This window comes from Bos taurus, chromosome X, assembly GCF_002263795.3.
Source record: "Bos taurus isolate L1 Dominette 01449 registration number 42190680 breed Hereford chromosome X, ARS-UCD2.0, whole genome shotgun sequence".
NCBI classification, from domain to species: domain Eukaryota; kingdom Metazoa; phylum Chordata; class Mammalia; order Artiodactyla; family Bovidae; genus Bos; species Bos taurus.
Window position 1 is genome coordinate 3157817 of NC_037357.1, and position 25287 is coordinate 3183103.

The following is a 25287-nucleotide window of genomic DNA, read 5'->3' on the forward strand; positions in this document are numbered from 1 at the left end:
CCTGACATGCCTCTTGAGAACTGTGTATTCAGGTCAAGAAGCAACAGTTAGAACCAGACATGGAACAATAGATTGGTTGCAAATTGGGAAAATAGTATATCAAGGCTATATATTGTCAACCTGCTTATTTAACTTATATGCAGAGTACATCATGAGAAATGCTGGACTAGATGAAGCACAAGCTTGAATCAAGATTGCCAGGAGAAATATGAATAACCTCAGATATGCAGATGACACCACCCTTATGGCAGAAAACGAAGACCTAAACAGCCTCTTGATGAAAGTGAAAGACGAGCGTGAAAAAGCTGGATTAAAACTCAACATTCAAAAAACGAAGATCATGGCATCCAGTCCCATCACTTCATGGCATATAGATGATGAAACAATGGAAACAGTGAGAAAGTTTATTTTTGGGGGTCCAAAATGACTGCAGATATTGACAACCACCATGAAATTAAAAGAAGCTTGCTCCTTGGATGAAAAGCTTTTGAAATCTTTTACCTCAGATTGGGAGTTAAACCCACATGGCTGGGACTTGAACCCAGCCAAAACTGTGCTTGGAATTGAACCCATGTGGCTGTGGCTCAAACCCAGTGAAAACCCTCCTTGGGACTTGAACCCATGTGGCTGGGGCTCAAACCCAGCCAAACCCCACAGTACCTGGTTTCAGGACCTAATGAAACTTAGCTACTTGATGTCTCATCACAGAAAGAATTCAGTGAGAGACAAAGTGACAGGTAAGAAGTGGATTTATTCAGATTCAGAGAGAAGCACACTCCACAGACAAGTGTGGGCCATCACAGAGGGTGAATGTGGCCTCCATGAAATCTGGCATGGTCACTAGGGAGAACAGTATGGAGATTCCTTTAAAAACTGGAAATAGAACTGCCATACAGCCCCGCAATCCCACTGCTGGGCATACACACCAAGGAAATCAGAATTGAAAGAGACATGTGTACCCCAATGTTCATCGCAGCACTGTTTACTGCTTACTGCTTACTGTTTACTGTTTACTGCTGCCAGAACATGGCAGCAACCTAGATGCCCATCGGCAGACGAATGGATAAGAAAGCTATGGTACATATACACAATGGAATATTACTCAGCTATTAAAAAGAATGCATTTGAATCAGTTCTAATGAGGTGGATAAAACTGGAGCCTATTATACAGAGTGAAGTAAGTCAGAAAGAAAAATACCAATACAGTATATTAACACATATATATGGAATTTAGAAAGATGGTAACGATGACCCTATATGCTAGACAGCAAAAGAGAAACATATGTAAAGAACAGACTTTTGGACTCTGTGGGAGAAGGCAAGGATGGGATGATTTGAAAGAATAGCATTGAATCATGTATATTATCATATGTGAAATAGACCACCAGTCCAGGTTTGATGCATGAGACAGGGTGCTCAGGGCTGGCGCCCTGGGATGACCCAGAGGGATGGGATGGGGAGGGAGGTGGGAGGGGGTTTCAGGATGAGGAACACATGTACACCCGTGGCTGATTCATGCCAATGTATGGCAAAAACCACTACAATATTGTAAAGCAATTATCCTCCAATTAAAATAAATTAATTAATTTAAAAAAAAAGAAATGTGGCATGGTTAGTTTTTATAGGCTGGGTAATTTCATATGCTAATGAGTGGGAGGACTATTCAAACTATTTTCAGGAAGGGGTGGAGATTTCCTGGATTTGGGTCACCACTCACTCCTTCGTCTTTTAATAGTGCTGAGGAACTGTCATGGCACCTCTGGGTGTGTCATTTCACTTGTTGATTGAAGATTAAGGTCAAGTCTTGTCTGCCATTTGATCGCATTTGATTCTAATCAGTTTATGTTGTGTCCTTGGGCTATGTTATTCTTTCAAAAGTTGTGCCTTGCCCCTTTCCCTCCTGTTACACTGTGACCAACATAGACAGCATATTAAAAAGCAGAGACATTACTTTGCCAACAAAGGTCTGTCTAGTCAAAGCTATGCTTTTTCCAGTAGTCGTGTATGGATGTGAATGTTGGACTATAAAGAAAGCTGAGCACCAAAGAACTGATGCTTTTGAACTGTGGTGTTGGAGAAGATTTTTGAGCGTCCCTTGGACTGCAAGGAGATCAAACCAGTCAATCCTAAAGGAAATCAGTCCTGAATATTCACTGGAAGAACTGATGCTGAAGCTGAAACTTCAATATTTTGGCCTCCTGATGCGAAGAACTGACTCATTTGAAAAGACCCTGATGTTGTGAAAGATTGAAGGCAGGAGAAGGGAACAACAGAGGATTAGATGGTTGGATGGTATCACTGACTTGATGGACATGAGTTTGAGCAAGCTCCAGGAGTTGGTGATAGACAAGGAAGCCTGGTATGCTGCAGTCCATGTAGTTGCAAAGAGTTGGACATGACTCAGCGAGTGAACTGACTGACAGAGGCCCTTCCTCCAAAGAGTCAGAAAGCAGAAAAGGGTCAGTTCCATAGAGGAAGGGTTTGTGGCCTGAAGGGAATGAGGCCATGGAGCCCCTGCAGGTGATATTGAATGCTCTCAAGGGGAGAGAGAGTAGGGATACCAGGCCCCAACCCCCGATCCCCATGTATTCTTTGTAGCAGAGTGCCCCAAGTTGTTTGGCCCACAGAAGAATCAGCCTCTAGGCCCCTGTGATCTGATGGTGGAGCCCATACTTTGCCTAGAGGCTGACCCTGTTCCTGATTGCCCAAACCTCAAACTGTCCTTCCACTACCTTCTTCCCTCTAGGCAAGAATGAAAAAGTCTTGATGACTCATCTTAGACCACCAAATCTCCTAAACACCACATGTGTTATGTATGTCACTACCTGGTTCATGAAAATCTCCTTATTGCGTCTGAGATCCAGCCATAAGCTGACTACTATTCACTCATGTGCTCTCTCCCTCCTTCCACTTCTCCAGCTCCCTCCCCACTTCTTTCTCTAAGTTCTGGTCATCCTTTAAGGTCTAGTTTAACTCCCATCTATTCCAAGAAGCTCTCACAAGCAATTCCAACCATATTGGTTTGTCTTGCCTTTCTCTGAAACCTGTAACACAAAAGAGCATTTCATTTGCTTCATTTTCTCTAGTTGTTTTCTATGTCTTTCCGTAACTTACGTTAGTAGTTCCCCAAGGGCAACAGCCAGAACTATTGCCTTTTCTTGGTTGGTTGGTATCCCTGACAGCACCTAGCAAAGTGTAATTTATTTGTTCATTCAAATATATTTATTGAGTATGTACTATGTGTCAGGTATAGTTATGAGTGTTGTGGATACAGCTGGGAACAAATCAGAGCAAATTCCCTGCCCTCCTGAAGCTTACTTTTGACTGTAGAGAGACAGAGTGACCCATGATGGGAGATAGGGAGTATTGATGCGGTTTTCAATTTTCAAGGAGGTGGTCAGGGCAGGCCTCAATGAACAACGATCTGAATGAAGGGAAGGAGTGGGGCAAGAAGCAGAGGACATAGGCATGGCAAAGGCCCTGAGGCAGAAGTGCAGTAGGCCTGTGTGAGGAGGGGACTGGAGGTCTCTGGGACTAGAGGAGGGCACACTGGGGGACAGCAGTTGGAAAGGAGGTTAGCAAGGTAGGATTCGGTAGGGCCTTGGAGGCCATTGGAGAGTTCTGAGGAGAGGAGTGCCTCATTGATTTCAAGAGTGGAGGTTCCCTAAAAAACTAAAAATAGAACTATCATAGGATCCAGCAGTCCCATTTCTGGGCAAATATCTGGAGAAAACCATAATTCAAAGAGATACATGCATCCCAGTGTTCATTGTAGCACTACTCACAATAGCCAAGATATGGAAGCAACCTAAATGTCCATCAACAGAGGAATAGATAAATAAGATGTGACACATTTATACAATGGAATATTACTCAACCATAAAAGGAAATGAAATTGTGCCATTTGCAGAGACATGGATGGACCTGAAGACTGTCATATAGAGTGAAGGAAGTCATAAAGAGAAAAGAAAATATCATATAATATTGCTTACATGTAGAATCTAAAAAATACTAAGTCGCTTCAGTCGTGTCCGACTCTGTGTGACCCACAGACAGCAGCCCACCAGGCTCCCCCGTCCCTGGCATTCTCCAGGCAAGAACACTGGAGTGGGTTGCCATTTCCTCCTCCAATGCGTGAAAGTGAAGTCACTCAGTCGTGTCCGACTCTTAGCAACCCCATGGACTGCAGCCTACCAGGCTCCTCTGTCCATGGGATTTTCCAGGCAAGAGTACTGGACTGGGTTGCCATTGCTTTCTCCGATCTAAAAAATCAAAGGCTACAAATGAACTTATCTACAAAAAAGAGAGTTACAGACATGGTTACTGGGAGGTAAGGGGAGGGGTAAAATTGAAAATTGGGATTGATAAATATACACTACTATATATAAAATAGACAACTACTAAGGACCTACTGTATAGTACACAGAACTTTGCTCAATACTATATAATGACCTATATGGGAAAAGAAGCTAAAAAAGATTAGATACGTGTACATGAATAACTGATGCACTTTGCTATACACTTGAAACTAATACAGCATTGTAAATTATAACCCCAAAAAATTTTTTTAAAGAGTCAATTTAATCACTGCTGTCAAGTGTAAAGACGTAGAGATCAATGGGTTTCAGGACATTGATGAAGACTCTGCTCAGCACCTTGCTACTCTGCCTAAGGTTAAATTCAGAGGATCCCATCACAGGCCTCTTGTGTCAACAGCATTGCCTTGAGTGTACCCCCGCCGACATTTCTAGACAAAAAGCACTTGCTGAAGAGCAAAGAACCTATGAGTCAATTAAACCCAGACTGATCAGGTTACATCCATCTTTATAGTCTCCATGGTGCCACACTGTGTCTTCCCTCTAGCCATCACAAATAAACTCAGAACTTGAGTAAGATTATTGTGCTTGCATGCTATACACATGGCTTCCAGAGAAGCCCCTGCTTGTTACCCCTTCCAATCAGATTGCTGGCCCTAAGCTCCTTCTAGGTAGAAATCCTGGAATCACTCTGAACAGTCTCTGGCTTCCAGAAACCTGAATCCAGTGGGAAAAATGGACATGCCTACAATCCTCTGTATTATTTGCTACAGTAGAGGAATTTGTCAAGTGCCACGGGTACTCAGGGGCTTCCCAGGTGTTGCTAGTGGTAAAGAACCCGCCTGCCAAAGCGAGAGAGGTAGGAGAAGAGGGTTTGATCCCTGGGTTGAGAAGACCCCCTGGAGAAGTGCGTGGCAACCCACTCCAGTATTCCTGCCTGGAGAATCCACATGGACAGAAGAGCCTGGTGGGCTGCATTCCAGTGGGTTGCAAAGAGTCAGACACGACTGAAGTGAGTTAGCACACAGCACACACACACATGACCTATAAGGGTGAGGCGATAAGGACCTGAACAGAACAGCAGAGGTGAGGATGGGAGGAGAGTAGATCTGAGAGGTGGTTTCCCATCTAAGTGTTGTTGTTGAGTTGCTCAGTTGTGTCCGACTCCGCGACCCCATGGACTGCAGCACACCAGGCTTCCCTGTCTTTTACCATCTCCTGGAGCTTGATCAAACTCATGTCCATGGAGTCAGTGATGCCATCCAACCATCTCATCCTCTGTCGTCCCCATCTCCTCCCACCTTCAATCTTTCCCAGCATCAGGGTCTTTTCTATTGAATCAGCTCTTCGCGCCAGGTGGCCTAAGTATTGGAGCTTCAGCTTCAGCATCAGTCCTTCAGTGAATATTCAGGATTGACTTCCTTTAGGATTGATTGCATTTAAGTGAGTGCATGGCTAATAGGTGGAATGGGCAAACTATTTACACTAGATTCAGGGAAAGGAGGTGTCAAGGATAAGTTTTAGCATTCATGTCTCACTGATTTTTGGTGGGCAGGGGGACGGTAGCTGGCTCGGGATGAGGTTCAAAAGATAACAGAGTATCCTAGCTCAGAATTTCTCAACTGTTGTCTTTTTGCACTGGGGAAGTCTACTGTAGGTGACTGTCCTGTGCCCACTAGATGCTAGTAGCATACACCCCCACACTTCAAGTCATGTCCCCCCAAAATATCTCCAGACCATGCTGCCAAACGTCCCCTGCAGAGGCAAAATTGCCCGTTTGGGAACCACTGCTCTAGTGACAGGAGGGAAGTTCCCTCTTTGCTATTTCCCTTTTTGCTTTGCATCGTAATGGTGATGAGGGTCTGTTCTGGTTTTGCTTAATAAAACGTAGAAGACCTTTCGTGAGATTTGCCCAAGGGGCCAGAATTCTTGGTTAAGCCCTTAGTCTGTGCTGGGGTCTTGTCCTTTATGAACTTTGGAGGTGGCGTCTAACTGGCTAGAAGGAGATTTGACATTGGAAAGAAGGATATCATTCTCTCTTCCCAGATATTTTCTTGTGCCCTTTTCTAGGGCTTCCCTGGTCGTAGCAGTAAAGAATCCACCTGCCAATGCAGGAGATGCAGGTTCAATCCCTGGGTTGGGAAGATCCCCTGAAGAAGGAGATGGCAGCCCACTCCAGTATTCTTGCCCGGGAAATCCCATAGACAGAGGCACCTGGAGGGTTATAGTCCAAGGGGTCACAAAGAGTTGGGCATGAGTTAGTGACTGAACAACAACAAGTCCTTTTCTAACTCCACTTACAGAAACGAAGAAAGCCCTAGGGAGAAGGGTAAAGATCAAGAAAGCCAACTGGATGCACCAGTCAGCCCAGAACTCCAGCCCCACCCAGTCAAAGCAAAAAGAGCTGTGATTGGGAGTCTCATACCCAAGTCATTAGGGCACAATGGATTAAAGGTTAAAGCTCAACCTGATGCTGACTCATCAGGACTTTGATTACACAAAACCAAAATGAAAACTCTGTTTACTGCAGTCCCTGGAAAGTCTTCCTTTTTTTTTTTTTTTTGGAAGCAGTCTTTTTTTTTTTTTTATTACTTTTTTTTAAAATTTTATTTTATTTTTAAACTTTACAATATTGTATTAGTTTTACCAAACATCGAAAGGAATCCGCCACAGGTATACCCGTGCTCCCCATCCTGAACCCTCCTCCCTCCTCCCTCCCCTGTAAGTCTTCCTTTTGTCTTCATCTTCTTGCAGACCCAGGCAGTGGCCTAACTCAATCCAAGACGGTCTTTGAATAAATGTACACAGAGATTACAAATAAGAGTTTGATGCTGAAGAAAGAGCCTTCCTAACCCTTGCCTAGCCCTACCAAAAAATTCTTTTTTCAAATGTTGCTTGATGTTTAGGATCTAGAGGAAATGAAACTGACTTATATATAAGACTCTTACTCAGGACAGCAAGCCAGGACTACCTTGGCCATGCCACTGCCTGGGTTTTTGTTTTTTTTGTTTTTTTTTTCCTCACAGTGCTCACATTTTCAGGGCCTTTTCTGGAGGCTAATGACAAGTCATGATCCTATTTTCCAATCATTTGCTGCCATTACTGTTCATTTTATTAAGTACTTGCTCAGTCTATGCAAGACAATGCCCATGGTGGCACTCAGCCATTCCCCAGGGACTCCTGTTCCAACTGGAGACTTCTTTGAAGGCAGATAATATAATCATTTTGGAAACATTATTATAAACTTATTTATGTTATGTTATAAACATATAATGTTTATAGCAAATGTCAACAAGTGTATGTGTGTGGTGATGGGGGAGGGGATTCTTACATTAGAGGGTGACTGGCCTATTTGTGGGGGGATTTAGATTTAGTAATATCTCAGTTCTGCTGGTTTTGATAGTTTACATAGTGTTTTCATAAACATTATTTTGTACAGTAATGTACACATGCAAAGGCTTCCCAGATGGCTCAGTGGTAAAAAAAATCCATCTGCCAATGCAGGAGACACGGGTTCAGTCCCTGGGTCAGGAAGATCCCCTGGAGAAGGGCATGGCAACCCACTCCAGTATTCTTGCCTGGGAAATCCTATGCACAGAGGAGCCTGGCAGGCTACAGTCTATGGGGTCACAAGAGTCAGACACAACTTAGCTACTAAACAACAACAACAAAAATATACACTCAAGAATTTATTCTGAAAATTGAACCAACAAGACTCAATATCTCAAGATTCAGAGCAGGCAGGCCTGCCTTCTGGAAGTCTCTCCTGCCTCTGCTCTCCAATAACTTGTCCCTTCTTTGTGTCCCACAGTTCCCTGTTCTTGCCCTTATGATCTCCCCTCACAATGACTGCAACTTTTTGTTGGCAGGGCCTGCTTTTAATGACTGTCTACCTCAGTTTACTGAACTTGAGGGTCTAATACCAAGAGTGAGGCCATTGTTTTGGATAGGTTAAGCATTCCCGTGCCCTTTGAATAGACTCTGCATGTGTGCTACATCACTTCAGTCCTGTCTGAATCTCTGCGACCTATAGACTGAAGCCTGCCAGGCTCCTCTGTCCATGGGATTTTCCAGGTAAGAATACTGGAGTGGGTTGCCATGCCCTCCTCCAGGGCATCTTCCCAACCCAGGGATCAAACCCATGTCTCATGTCTCCTGCATTGGCAGGCAGCTTCTTTACCACTAGTGCCACCTGGGAAGCCCCTGTGTAGACTCTAGACTAGGTGTACTATCAGTATTTTTATTGCTATACTTTTTGCAACAGATTTTAGGTGTGTAAATTGGCTTAATTCAACAAAAATACATCCCAGTTAGTGGGTCTCATCATCCGTCCAGACAAGACTCTTTTTTTTTGGCAGGGTAGGGGGAGCTTCCCAAGTGGCTCAGTGATAAACAATCTGTCTGCCAATACAGGAGACATGGGTTCAATCCCTGGGTCAGGAAGATCCCCTGGGGAAGAAAATGGCAACCCACTCCAGTATTCTTGCCTGGAAAATCCCATAGACAGAGGAGCCTGGCTGGCTGGCTACAGTCCATGAGGTCACAGAGTTGAACACAACTAAGCACCTAGCACACAATGACAAAATAATCCCCTCCCAGTGGTGTCCATGACCTTATCCCAGACAACTGTGCATATGTTTGTTACCTTATATGGCAAAAGTGACTTTGCAGGTGTGATTATATCAATGAGTTTCAAAAACTAGTTTTTATTGACATATAGTTGATTCAATGGCACCCCACTCCAGTACTCTTGCCTAGAGAATCCCATGGACAGAGGAGCCTGGTGGGCCACAGTTCATGGGGTCACTAAGAGTCGGACATGACTGAGCGACTTCACTTTCACTTTTCACTTTCATGCACTGGAGAAGGAAATGGCAACCCACTCCAGTGTTCTTGCCTGGAGAATCCCAGGGATGGGGGGGCTGGTGGGCTGCCGTCTATGGGGTCGCACAGAGTCGGACACGACTGGAGTGACTTAGCAGCAGCAGTTGATTTAAAATGTTGTTTTAGTTTCTACTGCACAGCAAAGTGAGTCAGTTATACATATACATAGATCCACTCTTTTTAAGATTCTATTCCCATATAGGTCACTACAGAGTACTGAGTAGAGTTTCCTGGGCTATACAGTAGCTTTTTATTAATAGAAATCAAGGATTTTGAGATAGGAAGATGATCATGGATTATCTAGGAGGTCCTATATATTTTTTCCTCTTTACACTAAAAAAATTTTGTACACAGATTTTAAAAGATTACCCTCCATTTACAGTTATCACAAAACATTGGCTATATTCCTTGTGGTGTAGAATACGTCCTCGCTCCCTACCTAACACCCAGTAGTTGGTACCTCCCATTCCCCTACCCCAACCACCAGCTTCTCTAGAGCTGGTGGGTCCAATCAAATCACCAGGATTTTATAAATGAAAAAGGAAGGCAGGAGGGTCAGAGTCAGAGAAAGAGATGTGACAAGGGAAGCAGAGGTCTGAGTGGTGCAGGAAGCAGTCAAGGAATGTAGCAGTCTCTAGAAGCTGGGAAAGGCAGGGAAATAGATTCACCCTCACACCCTCCAGAAGTGAACACAGGTCTGCCTACAGCTTGACTGGAGTCCGATGAGACTTCTGACCTACAGGATTCTAATATGAATATCATAAAACTGGGTGGTTTAAAGCCACTAAATTTGTGATAATTTGTTACAGCAGCCACAGGAAAACTAAAGGGTTCTTCCTCCATCCTCATCATCCTTAATCCTCACAATCACCCACTTTCAACGTATTCAGTGCGTACTTTTCCAGCTCACCTTCCATCTCCCAATATATATCTGTAAAAAAGAAGTGTATAGAAAGTTGGCTGTGAGTTTTGAAAAATCCAAGTACATAGTATGGTACTCTGTTGTGCTCAGATGCTCAGTCCTGCCTGACTCTTTGCGACCCCATGAATTGTAGCCCGCCAGGCTTCTCTGTCCGTGGGATTCTCCAGGCAAGAATACTGGCCTGGGTTGCCATGACCTCCTCCAGAGGATCTTCCCACCCAGGGATCGAACCTGGGTCTCCTGCATTCCAGAGGGATTCTTACCAACTGAGCCACCAGGGAAGCCCAATATGGCAGTCTCTCATATTTAACATTTAGCTTTTTTCTTTCTTTCTATGTTCAACTTCGCATTATGTATCACCAGCTTTCAAATATACCTTCCGTCCCGTTCACAAAGCATGCTCCCAGCAAGCGCCCTCTTTGGTCTTCCAAGTGCACCCTGTGAAGTCAGGCCTGGGATTTCTAACCCTGGAGTCAGAGTTTTAGGAAACAAGGGCTCAGAGGCCAACGACTGCAAGCTGAGACTCGGAGGCCGCCCTGCCCTGCCCTGCCCGGGTGCTCGGCTGGACACGTCCGAGGTTCCTCCGGGCTGCACACCATTCGCACCGAGCCGGGCGGCGCAGAGGCCTGGCCGCGACGAGGTCGGGGCCGCTCTGCCTGGCCGGCGATCGAACTCCCGGGGCGCGACGGAGGCTCGGCTGCCGCGGGGCCAGGTGTCGCGCCTCGGAAGCCGCTGCTGGAGCCGCGGGCGCCCCGCCCCTCCGCCGGCGCTGGCCGCGGGGTTACCTGCGGCCGGTGGGCGGGGCGGCCCTTCCCGTCTGCGCCGGCCCCCCCTGCCTCCAGGGCGGCGGAGCCGGGAAGTGGGAGAGGGAGCGAAAGAGGCGGAGACTGCGGCGGCTGCAGCCCGGCCGGGCTCCGAGCGAGCGGGGGGCTGCATGGAGCGGCCGGCGCGGCTCTGCGGGCTGTGGGTGCTGCTGCTCTACGCCGGCCGCGGCGGCGTGGCTGCGCCCGCGGGTGAGTTCGGTCCCCCAGCCGGGGCAGCGGGAATCGCGGCCGAGAGGCCCGCCGGGGCGCCTGGGGCCGAGGGCCGCGGCGGAGTCGGGGTCGAGGGCCCTCTCCGGGACAGCCCGCGGCCGCGGCGGCAGGCGCCTCCCGCGCCCGGCTGGAGCTTGGGGGACCCGGGGCGACCGGGCTTTCCCGGATCCCGGGCGGCGGGGGCGGCGGGGCGGGAGGACGACGACTTGTCGCCGCACTTCCCTTGGTCGTCGGGCAGCGCCGAGGAGCCTGGCGCTAAGGCCTGGGGCCCGAAAGGAGTTCGCGGGGTCGGGCCGGGAGTGTCGCCCGTGGCCCGGAGCGGGGATGAGGGGCTGCGAGCCCGCGGGGACGGCGACCAAGGTCCGGGAGTGCGGGTGACGCGCCGAGGCTCCTTGCGCGGCGGGTCCAGCGAGGTGGCGGCAGTCGAAGGGACCCTCTGAAGCGCCTAGTCCCTGTAGCAAAGGACGGGTCTCCTCTGGCGTACAAGAAATCCACGGGAAATCCGGGGCACCATCCGCGTGGAAGCCTTTTTCTTTAGTAACCTTTGTATTTTGGAATAATTGTCGATTTACAGAAAAGTTGCACAGATGCATACTCTTCACCTGGTGCGGCCATTTAAATGAACCAACCAGTTACTGTGGAAACTTGGGGGGAGGGGCACTAATGAATGAGGGACAGCTTTTGGCCTGAGCGACCTTCTGGACGTTTTTTGGGTGAAGATAGTAGCTCCGAAGTTGATAGGTTTTATTGTCACGTTGACACAAACACCCGCAATTTGTTTATTGCTTTTTCAGCCAGTGCCTTGGGCTTTGAAACCCCAGCTGAAATGGTGATTAGGAAACTTGGATGCCCTCTATTGATTCAGTCAACAAAACCTATGCCCACTCTGCGTGCCTTGTGCCAGGCAGTGTTCTAGGGGCAGAGAATACAGTGGTGAGCAAAACAGAGCAAGTCCTTGCCCTTTGGAGCGGGTATGCTATTGGTAGAGTCAGCTTAAGCGGGGGGCGGGGGGGGCGGGAAATTATAAGGTCTGTTAGAGGGCAGTAAGTACTATGGCGAAAAACAAAGCAATCTAGCGGTTTGCCATTGTAAATAGGGTGGACTACGTAGACTGCCACTGAAAAGGCAGCATTTGAGGAGAGACTTGAGGGAAGTTTGTAGTTTGCCAGTCATTCATTCAAGTGCCTGCCTTCTTTAGTACTGAGCCAGGTGTTGTGCATTGGCTTAGAGCCTTAGAGTATATTGTGTAATCTTGTGCCCCCCATGCTCCTAGTTCACTTGGGGGGATCTGATTTCCATATCATGGGGCAGCTACAGTGCAGAGAAGGGAGGGGGGTCACCTTTCCCTTCGGTTGTTGTCACTGAGTTACTCAGTCACGTCCAACTCTTTTCCGACCCCATGGACTGTAGCCCTCCAGGCCCCTCTGACCATGGGAATTTCCCAGGCAAGAATATTGGAGTGGGTTGCCATATCCTTCTCCAGGGGATCTTCCCGACCCAGGGATCAAACCCGCATCTCCTGCATTGCGTTGTATTGCAGGTGGGTTCTTTACTGCTGAGCCAGCAGGGAAGCCACCCATCTCTTTAGTCTCCTGATTGTCACTGTGCCACTCCAGTCCCCTCCCTCCTCCAGACTCCTCTCCCACACACCTCACACCTGGAACAACAAACAGCTGACTCTAGCTGATACTGGCAATCCCCAACTAATCAGTTTTGTCACAGAGGTTCATTGGCGACTTGGTTACTTAGAAATACAGAAACTTTTTCCCATTGGAAATATTGATACAATTGCATTAAGATATGGAGGGGGGAAAAAAGGCAAAACAAAACAGGGGACTTGGCTGTTATAATGGTCTGACCTTACCCAGCTGTGGGACTTCAGGACTGGTCATTTCCCTCCCTCGTGCAACAGTGTTCTCTGTGAAAGGAGGTTGAACTCCATAAGTTTTAAGGGCTCCTCCAGCTCTAATCGTTTGAGTGTGTATAAAAATGATGAGGTTACCAGCTTAGTTTTAGTCTGTGTAGATTGGTAAGCCCACATTGTGGCATTCTTAATAACAACTAGCATTTCTATAGTGTTTACTCTATGCCGGGCAGCGCTCTAAGTTTTCCATGTGACCTATTTCAGCTTTCCACAGAACCTCTCCTGTTGGTGCTGTTACCATTCTTGTTTTGTATAGGAGGAAACAGGCACCGCAAGGCCCAGAGGCTTGCCCAGAGTCTCGTAGGTGGTAGACTGCAGGAGGGAGCTAGGCTGCTGACCCCAGCAGTGGCTTCCAGAGACCATGCCCCTAACCACTGCACTCATTGCCTCTCTCTGCAGAAATGAGGAGAGTCCTTGGCTGGGAGGGGAGCTGGGCCTCTCCCAGAGCAGCAGGGCAGGACTGGTGGGCATTCACGCAAGTATGTACAGGCCATTGGTAAAAAGCGAATGATCATGTATTGGAGACTTGGTTTATGATTGCCAGACTGTGTAGTCCAAACAATAGGTACCACAGGCATTCAGAAGAGGGGAAACTGAGGGCTGGGAATTCTGAGGAAGAACTGAAATTTGAGCTAGACTTTTAGGGTGGGTGACATTTGAGTTGGTGGAGGAGAAGTTACTCCCAGTTTGGGAGGCGAGCAGGAGCACAGGCCCAGAAGTAACGGTGGTGGTGCCCCTGTGGGCTCAACGAGGAGTCCGGCTTGGCAGGAGGGTGTATTGGCCAAACCAGTCAAGGCAGAAGGGCTTCATTTGCCCTTGAGGCTGAGTTGGGGTGCAGAGGGAGGGAAATGACACTGGAAGAGAAGTCAACAGGGAGACTTGACTGAGTGTGGGGCTGGAGGGAGACGGGACTCACCAGAGTGCAAAGCTCCGCAGGAATCTAGGATTGGAGGTGGCCCCTAGAAAGATGGGTCCTGCACGCCTTCTGTCCAGGCTCGGGCCTGACTGCTGTATGTCTGCCTGCCTCACGAGACACAGCAGAGCACCTGAGTATGATCAGGATAATAAGAGAGGTGTTGCAAGGAAAGCACTGAAAGAGGTTGATGATTAAGATGTAAAGGAAGGAGATGGATGACTCACGTGTGACTCGTGATTTCCTTGACTTTTCCCGACATACGCATGCTTCTGCCAGTTCCTGTGACTGAACGAGAGACAGCACAAGCTTTGAGTTAAGCCTTATTATTAGAGACAGCATTGATCGTATTCATTCAAAATTAGAGTGGAATCTTGCGCTAGATGACCATACAGACTCACTTGAGGTTTGAAGTTTAGTCAAGGGTAGTTAACTTGAGTCCCCCTGGCTTTCCCACTCCCCTTTCCGGCCAGTGATCAACCCCTAAGAAATGGTTGGAATTAGGTGCCTAAGAAAAGTTTATCAGGCAGATAAGCTTGTTCTGTCTCTAAGGCCATGGGCAGATTATCAATTCCATAGAAAACCAAAGCAACCATTCAGAACTGTTGGTCTCCTCAAAAAGAAAGAAAGCACATAGCATGTATTTACATAGCCCTTATTCTGTGCCAGGCACTGTTTGGGGCTTTTCATCTGTCGTAACTCATTTAATCCTCATAATAACCATTTTCTTTGGGTATAATTATCATCTTCATGTTATAGATGCAGAGAGAGGCAGAGAGGTTAAGTAACTTGCTGGCTAGTAAGTAATAGAGCTGGCATCTGAGTTCAGGCAGCCTGGCTCCATAGTCTGTGCTCTTAATCACTACACTACGTTGAAACGAAATGTCTTACAGATGAAGAGCTGTTAGAGAGCTTTACAAGAAGCACAGTCTCCACTTGTTTATGAGTATGTCTGGATGTATTATACTCACATACATGTATTCAGATACGTTTAAACATTTGCAGATTGCATTTAAACTTTCTGTGAGTGTGTGTGTTTTAAATAGGAAGTAGAAGAATCTCAAGAGAAATGGAAGGAACTATTAGGGGAAAAAAGGATGGCAGAGAGCCATAAGTACCTAAAATGTAAACGAGTTAGAAGATCTGACTAAAGGATGTTTGTGTGTGTGTGTTAGTCGCTCAGTCGTGTCCTACTCTTTTCGACCCCATGGACTGTAGCCCACCAAGCTCCTCTGTCCATGGAATTCTTCAGACAAGAATATTGGAGTCAGTTGCCATTTCCTTCCCCAGGGGATCTTCCCGAGCCAGGGATCTACTTCAGAACAAATGGGCAAAAAAGAAATCCATTTGAGAGATGGGAAATAGGGGAGGCTAATATTCCATTAAAATACCAAGGTTAAAAGATAGATTTTAAAAAGTCTTAAACTACCTTGAAAATTGGGGTATGATTTAAAGCGAACCATAAATAGGTAATATTTTTATTGTGAGGGCTTTAATTTCTGTGTGGGAGTGGGAGGTGGGTGAGAAGGCAGTATGTCAGGAAGGGCTAAACCAGCTATCCTGGACTTTTGGTGCAGTGCATTTCTGGAAACTGCACAGTAAGGGAGTTAATCCTAAAGTAGAGTGTGGTCTCCAGTAGGAACAATGTTTTCATTAAAGGCTGTATACCTGATAAATGATTTGTCTTCAAAAATATCATTGATGTGATGTCAGAAAGGCCAAAATGGAATAACTGTATATCAAGTCCTAACTTAAATCCTAACTTTTAATCACTTAAAATCTTAACTTAAAATCATTGTCACCTGACCCATTGGTGCCCCCTGGCACCAGCTGTGTTTAAATGCAATGCAATAGGAACTCCCTGCTTCTACAAGGACTTGGCCTGCTATGGGCTGCTCCTCCCCACAGCTGGGCCTTTGGTCTACCTTTCAGAAATGCTAATGGTAGTTGAGTCAGGAATGGTGGGCTGAATATTGAGAATTCATGGCCGGTGCAGGCTGCCGTGTAGAAAACTGATTTTGCGGGGAATCACAACTACATAGTGCCTGTCGGGTTGATGTTTTGGGACAAATGGCATTTTTTTGTTCAGTTAAAAAGGAAGGTAATGCTATAAATATTGCATATCATGTAAGAGGCCCAGAGTACTCCAAAGTGTTGGCATAGAGTATAAAATATAACTACCTATTGATAAGTTAATATAGCTGTAGTTTTTAAGTAATTAATAATGATTAAGTTTCCATTAGTTTAAATAACTGAGTTTTGCAATAATTTTCAACTTATAGAAAAGTTGCAAAGATAGTACAGAGAAGCCCTTATCCAGTCTCCTTGCGGCGGGGCGGGGGGGCGGGGGATGATTTTGGTAGTCCTGGCCTCAGGAGAAGTTCTCAGGAAAGTTTGAAATGATATTTCCTTTCCCTCTCTGTTTCCTTCCCTGCATTTGGCAGAAGCATGAAAACTCCTTTCCCTGGTCCTAAAGCTGAATCCAAAATAATAGAGTCAGTAAATACTTGGTGGAGACAGTGGTGGGTTTTCTCCAAATGAAACACATTTTTCAAGACATTGGTTCACTGTTTCTCCTCTTCTCTTCCCTCTTCAGATTTGCCAGAGCTACAGTTCCAGCTGTTTAGTGTCAGACCTCAAGGGAGCAACCAGGGCTGTTAAATCTCTCTCTCAGTACTTCTTTGGAATAGTCATTAAAAAACAATTACCAGGTCACGTTAGCAAGCACAGTTAAAGATGAGGCACTTCAACACATTCGCAGAACTGCTGAGAGGGAAGTGTCTATATGGAGTGCCCTTTGGTGAGCAAGTGTAGGGGACTCCAAATACCCACAGGAGGAAAAGTTGGATGTTTAAGAATATACTGTCCTCTGGGTTCACTCTATAGCAGATGATGCGGAATGGGAGCCATACTTCCTGGGTTTGCATCTCAGCTCTGTCATTTACCAGCCATGGGATATGGGGCAAGTGACTCAAAGCCCTTGTCTTGGTCTCCTCATCTTTACAAGCTGATAGTCCCTGTCTTCTAAGGTTGTGAGGGCTGAGCAGATTCGTTTGTGGAGAGTATTTATGATACTACCTGGGTCAGTAAATGTTAGCTCTCATTAACTCAGTTTTATGATTCCTGGCCTCTAGGACTTGGAGGAAAAATGAAATGAACCACTGAAAACACTGGCTGCTGTTGATAAATGTGTTTCCTGTGCTTGATTTGAACAGAATCTCAGCCACCTGTGACAAATTTGAGTGTTTCTGTTGAAAACCTCTGCACCATCATATGGACATGGAATCCTCCTGAGGGAGCCAGTCCGAATTGTAGTCTAAAGTATTTCAGTCATTTTGGCAACAAACAGGATAAGGTAAGTTTTCTGGAACAGATCACACTGATAAGGTAAAGTGATCAACTGTGAGTTGGAGCTAAGAATGAGCTACATTCTAATCTCATTTCAAAGTGGGGTTTTTAGAGTCATGTCCAAATTTTTTTTTTTCACTTGCATCTTTTTTTTTTTTAATTTTTTTTATGTGGAAAATTATGAAAACAACTATGTCCAAAACTGAACATCAGAAAATATTTGCTAATCAAATACAATTGAGGTTATTAATCTCTTAGGAAATATTAGGTATCGTTGTCTAGTAGGCACTCCATAAATAATTAATTATGTTAAAATTAGTTCCTATAGGCACTCCATGAATAATTAATTATGTTAAAATTGGTTTCTGTGTTGTTGCCTGAAGCATTGTATTTATATAAGACTCTCAGTTTCTCAGGGAATTTTCTCATTTACCATCCATTAATCACATGCACAGGTAGATATGCAAGATCTACGTGTTGCCAAAGAAAATAGCCATGACAGGTGGGATTGACTAAAAGATTCCCTGATGTTTGAGGAAAAATGAGAGAAACTTTCAGCTTTTCCCAGTTGGATGTGCAACCAATTTCAGTGAATTTTTGTTAACAAGATTTCAGATTCTTTATGATAATCGTATTTAACTTAAATTTCTCTTAAGAGCCTTATTGGTTTGTAGCCCCTTATAATTGACAGGTTCCTCAAAGCATCATATTGTCTGTTCAGAACTGTTTTATACCTGTATACACTCCTTGGTTTCTGCATCTGCAGACTCAACCAACTACAGGTGGAAAATATTCAGGAAAAAAAAAATCCCAGAAAGTTCCAAAGCAAAACTTGAATTTTTCAAACTGTCAACTATTTCCATATCATTTACATTGTACTAGGTATTATAAGTCATCCAGAGATTAAGTATAGGAGAGGATTTAAGTATAGGGCAGAGGTCATATGCAAACACTGAGTGAAGTGAGTGAGGAAGTCGCTCAGTCGTGTCCAACTCTTTGCGACCCCATGGACTGTAGCCTACCAGGTTCCTCCGTCCATGGGATTTTCCAGGCAAGAATTCTGGAGTGGGTTGCCATTTCCTTCTCCAGGAGATCTTCCCGACTCAGGGATTGAACCCAGGTCTCCCGCATTGTAGGCAGACGCTTTACCGTCTGAGCCACCAGGGAAGATCCAAACACTAGGCCATTTTAAATAAAGGACTTGAGCATCCACACATTTTGGTGTCTACAGGAGGCCCTGGAACCAATGCCCCTCCCATGTAAGAGGGGTGATTCTTCTTTCAGTGTGTGGGTGGGGAAGATGGAGGATGTTTGGGGTTGAGTTTGCCCAGGATTTTGAGGAGGCCAATGAGAAGTTGTTATTAATGACAGTACTTCGGCTCAGTGAACTGTGGAATCATCACGTCCAGGCAGTTTGGTGGCAGGAAGAGTCCGGAGAACTAGTTAGTGCACCATGCAGCTAGCTCAGTGGCCTGGGGTAAAGTCCTTAACCTCTCTGAGCCTTCATTTCCTTGTGTGTAAACTGTGGCTTTATACTTCTCTGGCTTGCTGGGACACCAAAACTAATGTATGGGAAAGCTTAATGAAGTGAGGATGAAATGGGCTCTCCCTCCCGAGGGGAACTTGCTAATCTGCCTTCCCACAGAGGTGTTAATTGTAGTTTAGATGTCGATTGATAAGAGGCTGGTCAGTTCCAAGTATTTGCCTTTTAAGAGAGGTCCTCCAAATGCGGAAGCCAGTGAAACTCTGGTAGACCAGTTCCCCTTTTCACACTGTTGGCTTCCTCTTGTTCCGAAGGATGGGCCTTGGACAGTTGGAGTCTTAGTGACAGCTTCTGGTAGTTCAGCCTTCAGAAATTACAGGAAAGACCCTTTTTAGTGTGTCACCTAAATAATCTAACTGAAACCCCCAAGAGAGGTCACCATCTTTCTAACAGGGCCTTGTTCAGTAGCCTGTCAGCCATGCTCAAGGATCAGTCAGCTAGATATGCTGACATGCCAGCCTAGAAATGGGGCTGACTCCTTAGTATAGTTACAGAAACTTAGACATAAAAGTAACTTTAGGAGGCAGTCGAATCAGAATTGGGTTGGAAATTTTGTCTTTTCCCCTTTCAAGTCTTGTGGCCTTAGGCAGGCAAGTCATTTAACTTCTCTGAGCATGAGCCTCCATTTTCTTATTTGTAAAATGCTGGGGTGGGGCGGGGGAAGGCTAGTAAAAGTACTTACTTCGTATGAATGGTGTACATTTATGAAAGGAGATAATGTTTGTGATATACCTGGTACAGAGTTTGTGTTCAATAATTGTTAGCTTTTATTATGATTACTGTTGGATCGAATCATGTAAAATTGTTTCTTTTATAGGTCATCTGTATGGTTGAACTAGTATTATTGTTTAATCTTGGTCCCTCCCTTTTGCTCCCAAAGAAACCTATAAAGGGTGGCCTCTGCCTAAGGCCTACTCATTTATTGCAGGCATTTGCAGCATTGAAGGCTACCAATGTCAGGACCGTGATAAACACAGATTATCCCTTCCAATCAGTGATGGGGGATTTCCTGTCTGGTCCTTTTGAAGTTTACAGTCCTGAGTCTGAGAGTCAATGGCAGGAGAGATTTTCTTCCCCTCACACTGTCCTTTGAATATAGCATTAATGTCGTGAGACCACACTGGGATGTATATATTGTTATTGTTTAGTCACTAAGTCGTGTCTGACTCTTTGCAACCCCATGGACTGTAGCCTGCCAGGCTTCTGTCTCCATGGGATTTCTCAGGCAAGGATACTGGTGTGGATTGCCATTTTCTTCTCCAGGGGATCTTCCTTACTCAGGGACTGAACCCATGTCTCCTGCTTGGCAGGTGGATTTTGTTCCACTGAGACACCAGGGAAGGCCCATGCTTTGAAGCATATTGATGCAGTGGCATTATAATAGTTTGTATGTGTTATGGTGTTTTTGTGACCATCTAATGGTCCCAAATTGCTAAATGAGGTAAATCACTGAGGTCATTTTCAGTCTTCAGATTGGAGAAACATTAAGATGAGACATAGAGAATCGTAGAAAAATTTTTTTTAAATAGAAGACTAGTCCAAATGGCTGCCCTCCACCAGTGTTTTAGCAATATCTAATAGGATCTGGCCTCAGATTTTAGATTTCTTTCATCATCAAGAGACAGGTGAGTCTCACTCGGTGAATAAATTAAAAGGCTGTTGTTCTGTCTAGGCATCCAAAGAAGCTAAAGATCAAGCTGACCCCCCTTTCCTTCTGAGAAAGGATTAGGAATTGGGAAAGCTGCAACCTAGCCAAATGAACATTGGTCTTGAGGGGGAAGGATTGGCTCAGGACTCTGGCCTTGATTTTTGATTAATTTTCAAAGGAGCCCAGACTCTCTGAGGGGTGGAGCATAATGTCATACAGCAGCTACCAGTTGAATGAGTCACCACAGCCGAAAGTCACGTGGGAGCCATCAGACATACTTCATCAAGATCTGCTGGGAGGGATTTGGTTCCTGGTCTGATAGAGGCACACTTGATGTGGCAGTCATTGGCAACTGGGATTCCTACTTTATTCATGCCAGTTTAATATTATTTGCCTTGAGCTTCAGAAGAGAATTTTTTTAAAGTATTTTATTTTCCCCTACCATGTCGTTTCTATGTTATTTTATTATTCATTTGCCCAAAACAAAAGGTTCAGATTTAGGTACTAAAGTATGTTTTTAATTTAAGAAATTCTATTTATTAAAAATATTTGCGTAATAAAACTCAGCCCACTCACTGGAACAATATCTAGTATAATAACTGAGATTTTTCATTGATGATTCTCACTGATGGCATTTGACCATGCATTTTCCCCTGGGTGTCCTCAAATGGCAAATGCAACTTCCACACAAGAATTATCAAGGATTCTTGGTCAGGGCGGCTCCTTCAGGGGTATATGGGACTTTTGCTGAGTAAAATAGTGTGGTTGGTGAAATGTGCATTCAGAGCTTCCCTGCCGTCATCACCAAAAATCCTGGGACTGGTCGTCAGTTTCACCGGTTGAGAAACCTCATTTCCTCAGCACACATTCATCAACGCAGGGCCAGTTCCTTACTTCATCATGGGAACAATAATGCCAAAGCATTCTCAAGAGTGTTTCAAGAAACCTCATTTCCTCAGCATGTATTCATCAATCCAGGGCCAGTTCCTTACTTCACCATGAGAACAATAATGGTGAAACAGTCTCGAGAGGCTTCTGTTGGCACAGCTGGTATGTTCCATCCCTGTAGGCAGCAACTGTATGGAAAGCAAAATGATAAGTAGGTTCCTTGGCAAGGAGTCAGGAATTTGTTGTGAAAATGTACTTGGCTCAGAATAGCTGGAGGCACCACTGAGGGTAGGCATGGCTTTGCTGCTGGGACAAACTAACTCAATGTTCATGGACCGAATCACCTTTTCTCCCCATCACAATTTTGTTTGCAGACATTTCTTTTTCTCTTCTTCCAGGGCTGACCAACGAACTCCTCTTTTAGAGTGCTGTCTTGCCTAGTCCTTAGAGCTATTCAGTATCTCATAAAGTGTTGTTTTTTCCCTTGTGTCTTTGCTATGGTTTGTTGCTTGATGATTGGCTGGCTACCTCTCAGAGGACATCCTTGGGTCCTCATTTTGAGAATCTCTCACAGTCGCCTTCATGCTCAGCTGCTGGCAGGCATGTGAAATGGCAGAGTAGCCCCTTTAGAGTGGTAGATAGAGGTAACACTGACAAAATTTCCTCTTCATGGCTCTCAGCACGTATATAAAAGGAAATGCTGTCTCCAACTTGAGTCAGAAAATATTACAAAACAGGAAGCGCCTTGGAACTCTGATTAAAAGCGGCTCCATTCTTAATAATTCCAACTCTGTCACCTTGGAAAATGTGAATTTCCTGAAGAGTCCTTTAATCTCATTATTCTAAATCATAATAACAAGACTTGTGATTTTTATCTGTAGGCTGTCTGTAAGTTGGCTGTGGTTCCACAAAGCTTATCTACCTTTCAGAATAAGAGTGTGCTGCACTCAGTGCACGTGTCAGCCCTTATCATTCCTATGTTTATGTGAGATTGTCAAAACGGTCAGTGCGGAAAGATGTTTGGTGAAAAAGTCGTTCCTCAGCCCTCAGGCTCCTCTTCTTTACTTCCTCTCCTCAGAGGTGACCAGAGTTGCCAGGTTCTTAGACCAGTTCATTTGACCTTAATCTTGATGTTATACTACGTCTACTTGGAAGTGAATTTTTATAATCTCACTGTGTTTCCTTTGAGTTTGCTCTTAGACAGTTGACATGTTAGCATGGTAGGTTTAGAGAAAATGTCATGATGTTTATACATGAAAATGTGAGGAACTGTCTCTTGTTTCTACCAAGGTTTCTCAATGGTGGCACTACTGCCATTTAATGTAGGGTAATTCTTTGTTGTGGGGGGAGGGAAGGCTGTCCTATGCCTTGTAGAGGGTTTAGCAGCATCCTTGGCCTCTGCCCACTAGATGCCAGTAGCAATTCACTCTGCCCCCGCCCCCCCCCACCAGTTATGACAACTAAACGTGTTTCTGGACATCAACAAATGTTATCAACGGGGGGGAGAACAGAATCACGCCCAGTTGAGAATCACTGAACTGCATACCATTTACTAACTTTTCATTTTCTTTACACATTTCAGCATGCAAATGTTTTATTACATAAATGTATTTCTGTGCATTGGCTACAGCAATACCTTTTACATTTCTTTACCTTAGAAAATTGCTCCAGAAACTCATCGTTCAAAAGAAGTGCCCCTGAACGAGAGGATCTGTCTGCAGGTGGGGTCCCAGTGCAGCACCAATGAAAGTGAAAAGCCCAGCATTTTGGTGGAAAAGTGCATCTCGCCCCCTGAAGGTAACAACCAAAAGCACTATCTCTTGGCATTTAGAGAATACATCCAAATTATCTACCTGCTTATGTTCAGTGTTCATTAATTCATTCCATTTTCAAACACTTGAGTCTAATAAGTGTCAGGCACTTGTACTAGATGATGACAACACACTGATAACTGTGAGATGCTCACAGACAACTTGAATGACCATGCCTGGTAGTTACAGAGTACCGACTAATTTGGAAAGTAATACACACTGGCACACCCTCACATGCACACATGCACGCGCACACATGCCTTTCCCCTGAATTGAGCTTCTTAAGCTTATTCTGTGAAATGACAAAGGTGTGTATTATTATCCTGATTCATTTTATGAGGAAAAAGGAAACTGAGTGAGTTGCTGTAGATCTTCAGATCCTAGATCCAGTGCCTTAAAAAAATAACAAAAATATTATTCAGTATGGGTAAGAGGCTGGGAGCATGGTTGATAACAACTTAACCTCCCCTATTCTCATTTCCCGAGGAGTTTAATAATCTGAATAAAGCCTAAACTGTATTATGACCAAAAGGTGGTTGGTGATACAAAAAATTGTATTATGGCAAAAAGTAGCCTTTTAAGGATCACGATAGATAGCAGGTTTGAATTTTAAACAAAGGCATTTAATTTAGAGATGTTATATCGTAACTTAAAAGGCTTTCTAAAGGTAGAGATTTCAGGTCAATAAGATTTTCTGGCTCCTAAGACCATAACACCATAACACGCAATAGGAAGTGACTAAGAGTTATATTTTGTTTACCTTTCCCCAAATTGCTTCAAGAGGAATGTTTGTTTAATTTTTAAAACAAGATGTGTCAGTATTGCTCAATTGACAAGAAGGTAAATTATAACTCAGTAAATGTATTTTTTTAAACAACAAGTAGATATAATGGTTGTTTATGTTTTCACATTCATTTGGGAAACTTCCTAGTCATTTCCTATGATTTGAAATATTGTTTGACCTTTAAACTCTCTCTCCAGTTAGGAGTACAAGAGTTAGGGTCCCTCAATAGTAAAGATGTCTTCTTAATCTGAGGAGATGAGAGAGAAAGTTGTGAGCAAATTAGATTTGGGTTTTCTCCCTCCTGGGTGCCTTCTGGGTCAAATGGGACTGAGAAGTTAGGGGTCAGCTTTCTGGAGAAGCAGCCTGAAGCACCCTCATCACGCCCAGCCCTCAGAGTGATTGGCTAGCTGGCACTACAAGGCGAGGACAGTTGTGAACTCTTAGCTGGATGTTCTAGGTGATCCTGAGTCTGCTGTTACTGAGCTCCAATGCATTTGGCACAACCTGAGGTACATGAAATGCACTTGGCTCCCTGGAAGGAATGCAAGTCCTGACACTAACTACACTCTATACTACTGGTGAGTATGGACTGTACACTTACTTACTGCAGAGGGACTGACTGTGATTGCATTGGGAACCTTTGAAGCTAACCTAGTTAAAACATAAACAGAATACCCTATTCCTTTCTACAGTTTGCTCTAATGAAAAATGCATCTGCTCTTGGTGTCTCATTAAAAAAAAAAAAAAAAAAAAACCTTAACAAATAATTATAGATCCACTGGTATGTTGCAAAAAATATCCAAAGAGATCCCATCTACCCTTCACCCAGTTGCTTTCAATGGTAACATCTCATATATATGGTGCAGTATTAAAACCAGAAAATTGACATTGGTACAGTCCACTGACCTTATTCCAATTTCACCAGTGTTCCGTCCAGGCATTTGGATCTGTGTGTAGTTCTATGCAGTTTTATCATATGCAAAGATGTAGAACAGTTCCATTACCACAAGGATCCCTCTAATTGTCCTTTTATTTATTTTTAAAAATCAGTTAATCTGTTTGGCTGCACCTGGTCTTAGTGGCTACATGATAGATCTTTAGTTGTGGTATGTGTGTCTAGTTCCCTGACCAGGGATCGAACCCAGGCCCCCTGCATTGAGAGTGAGGAATCTTAGACACTGGACCACCAGGGCACTCCCAAGTTGCCCTTTTATAGCTACACCCACCTCCTTCCTGCACCCCTCTCCCCACACTCCTCTCCCCCAAGTCTCT

General features: G+C 44.8%; 1 protein-coding gene and 1 non-coding gene across 3 annotated transcripts in view; both read left to right on the forward strand.

The window, feature by feature from the left end:
• Positions 1 to 10988: 10988 nt before the first annotated feature.
• Positions 10989 to 25287, forward strand: part of IL13RA1 (interleukin 13 receptor subunit alpha 1) — a 78127-nt gene continuing 63828 nt past the window's right edge. Inside the window, exons 1-4 of one of the 2 annotated variants that reach the window (XM_059883296.1) lie at positions 10989 to 11135; positions 17209 to 17348; positions 23079 to 23217; positions 24473 to 24593. In XM_059883296.1, the coding sequence (XP_059739279.1) occupies positions 11057 to 11135; positions 17209 to 17348; positions 23079 to 23217; positions 24473 to 24593 (479 nt within the window). In that variant the 5' untranslated portion in view covers positions 10989 to 11056. The remainder of the gene's footprint in view (positions 11136 to 17208; positions 17349 to 23078; positions 23218 to 24472; positions 24594 to 25287) is intronic. The other variant, NM_001206677.2, reaches the window with a different exon arrangement.
• Positions 15784 to 15911, forward strand: LOC112445258 (small nucleolar RNA SNORA35). The gene has a single exon (XR_003033624.1). It is a non-coding gene; the product is annotated as a small nucleolar RNA SNORA35 (small nucleolar RNA).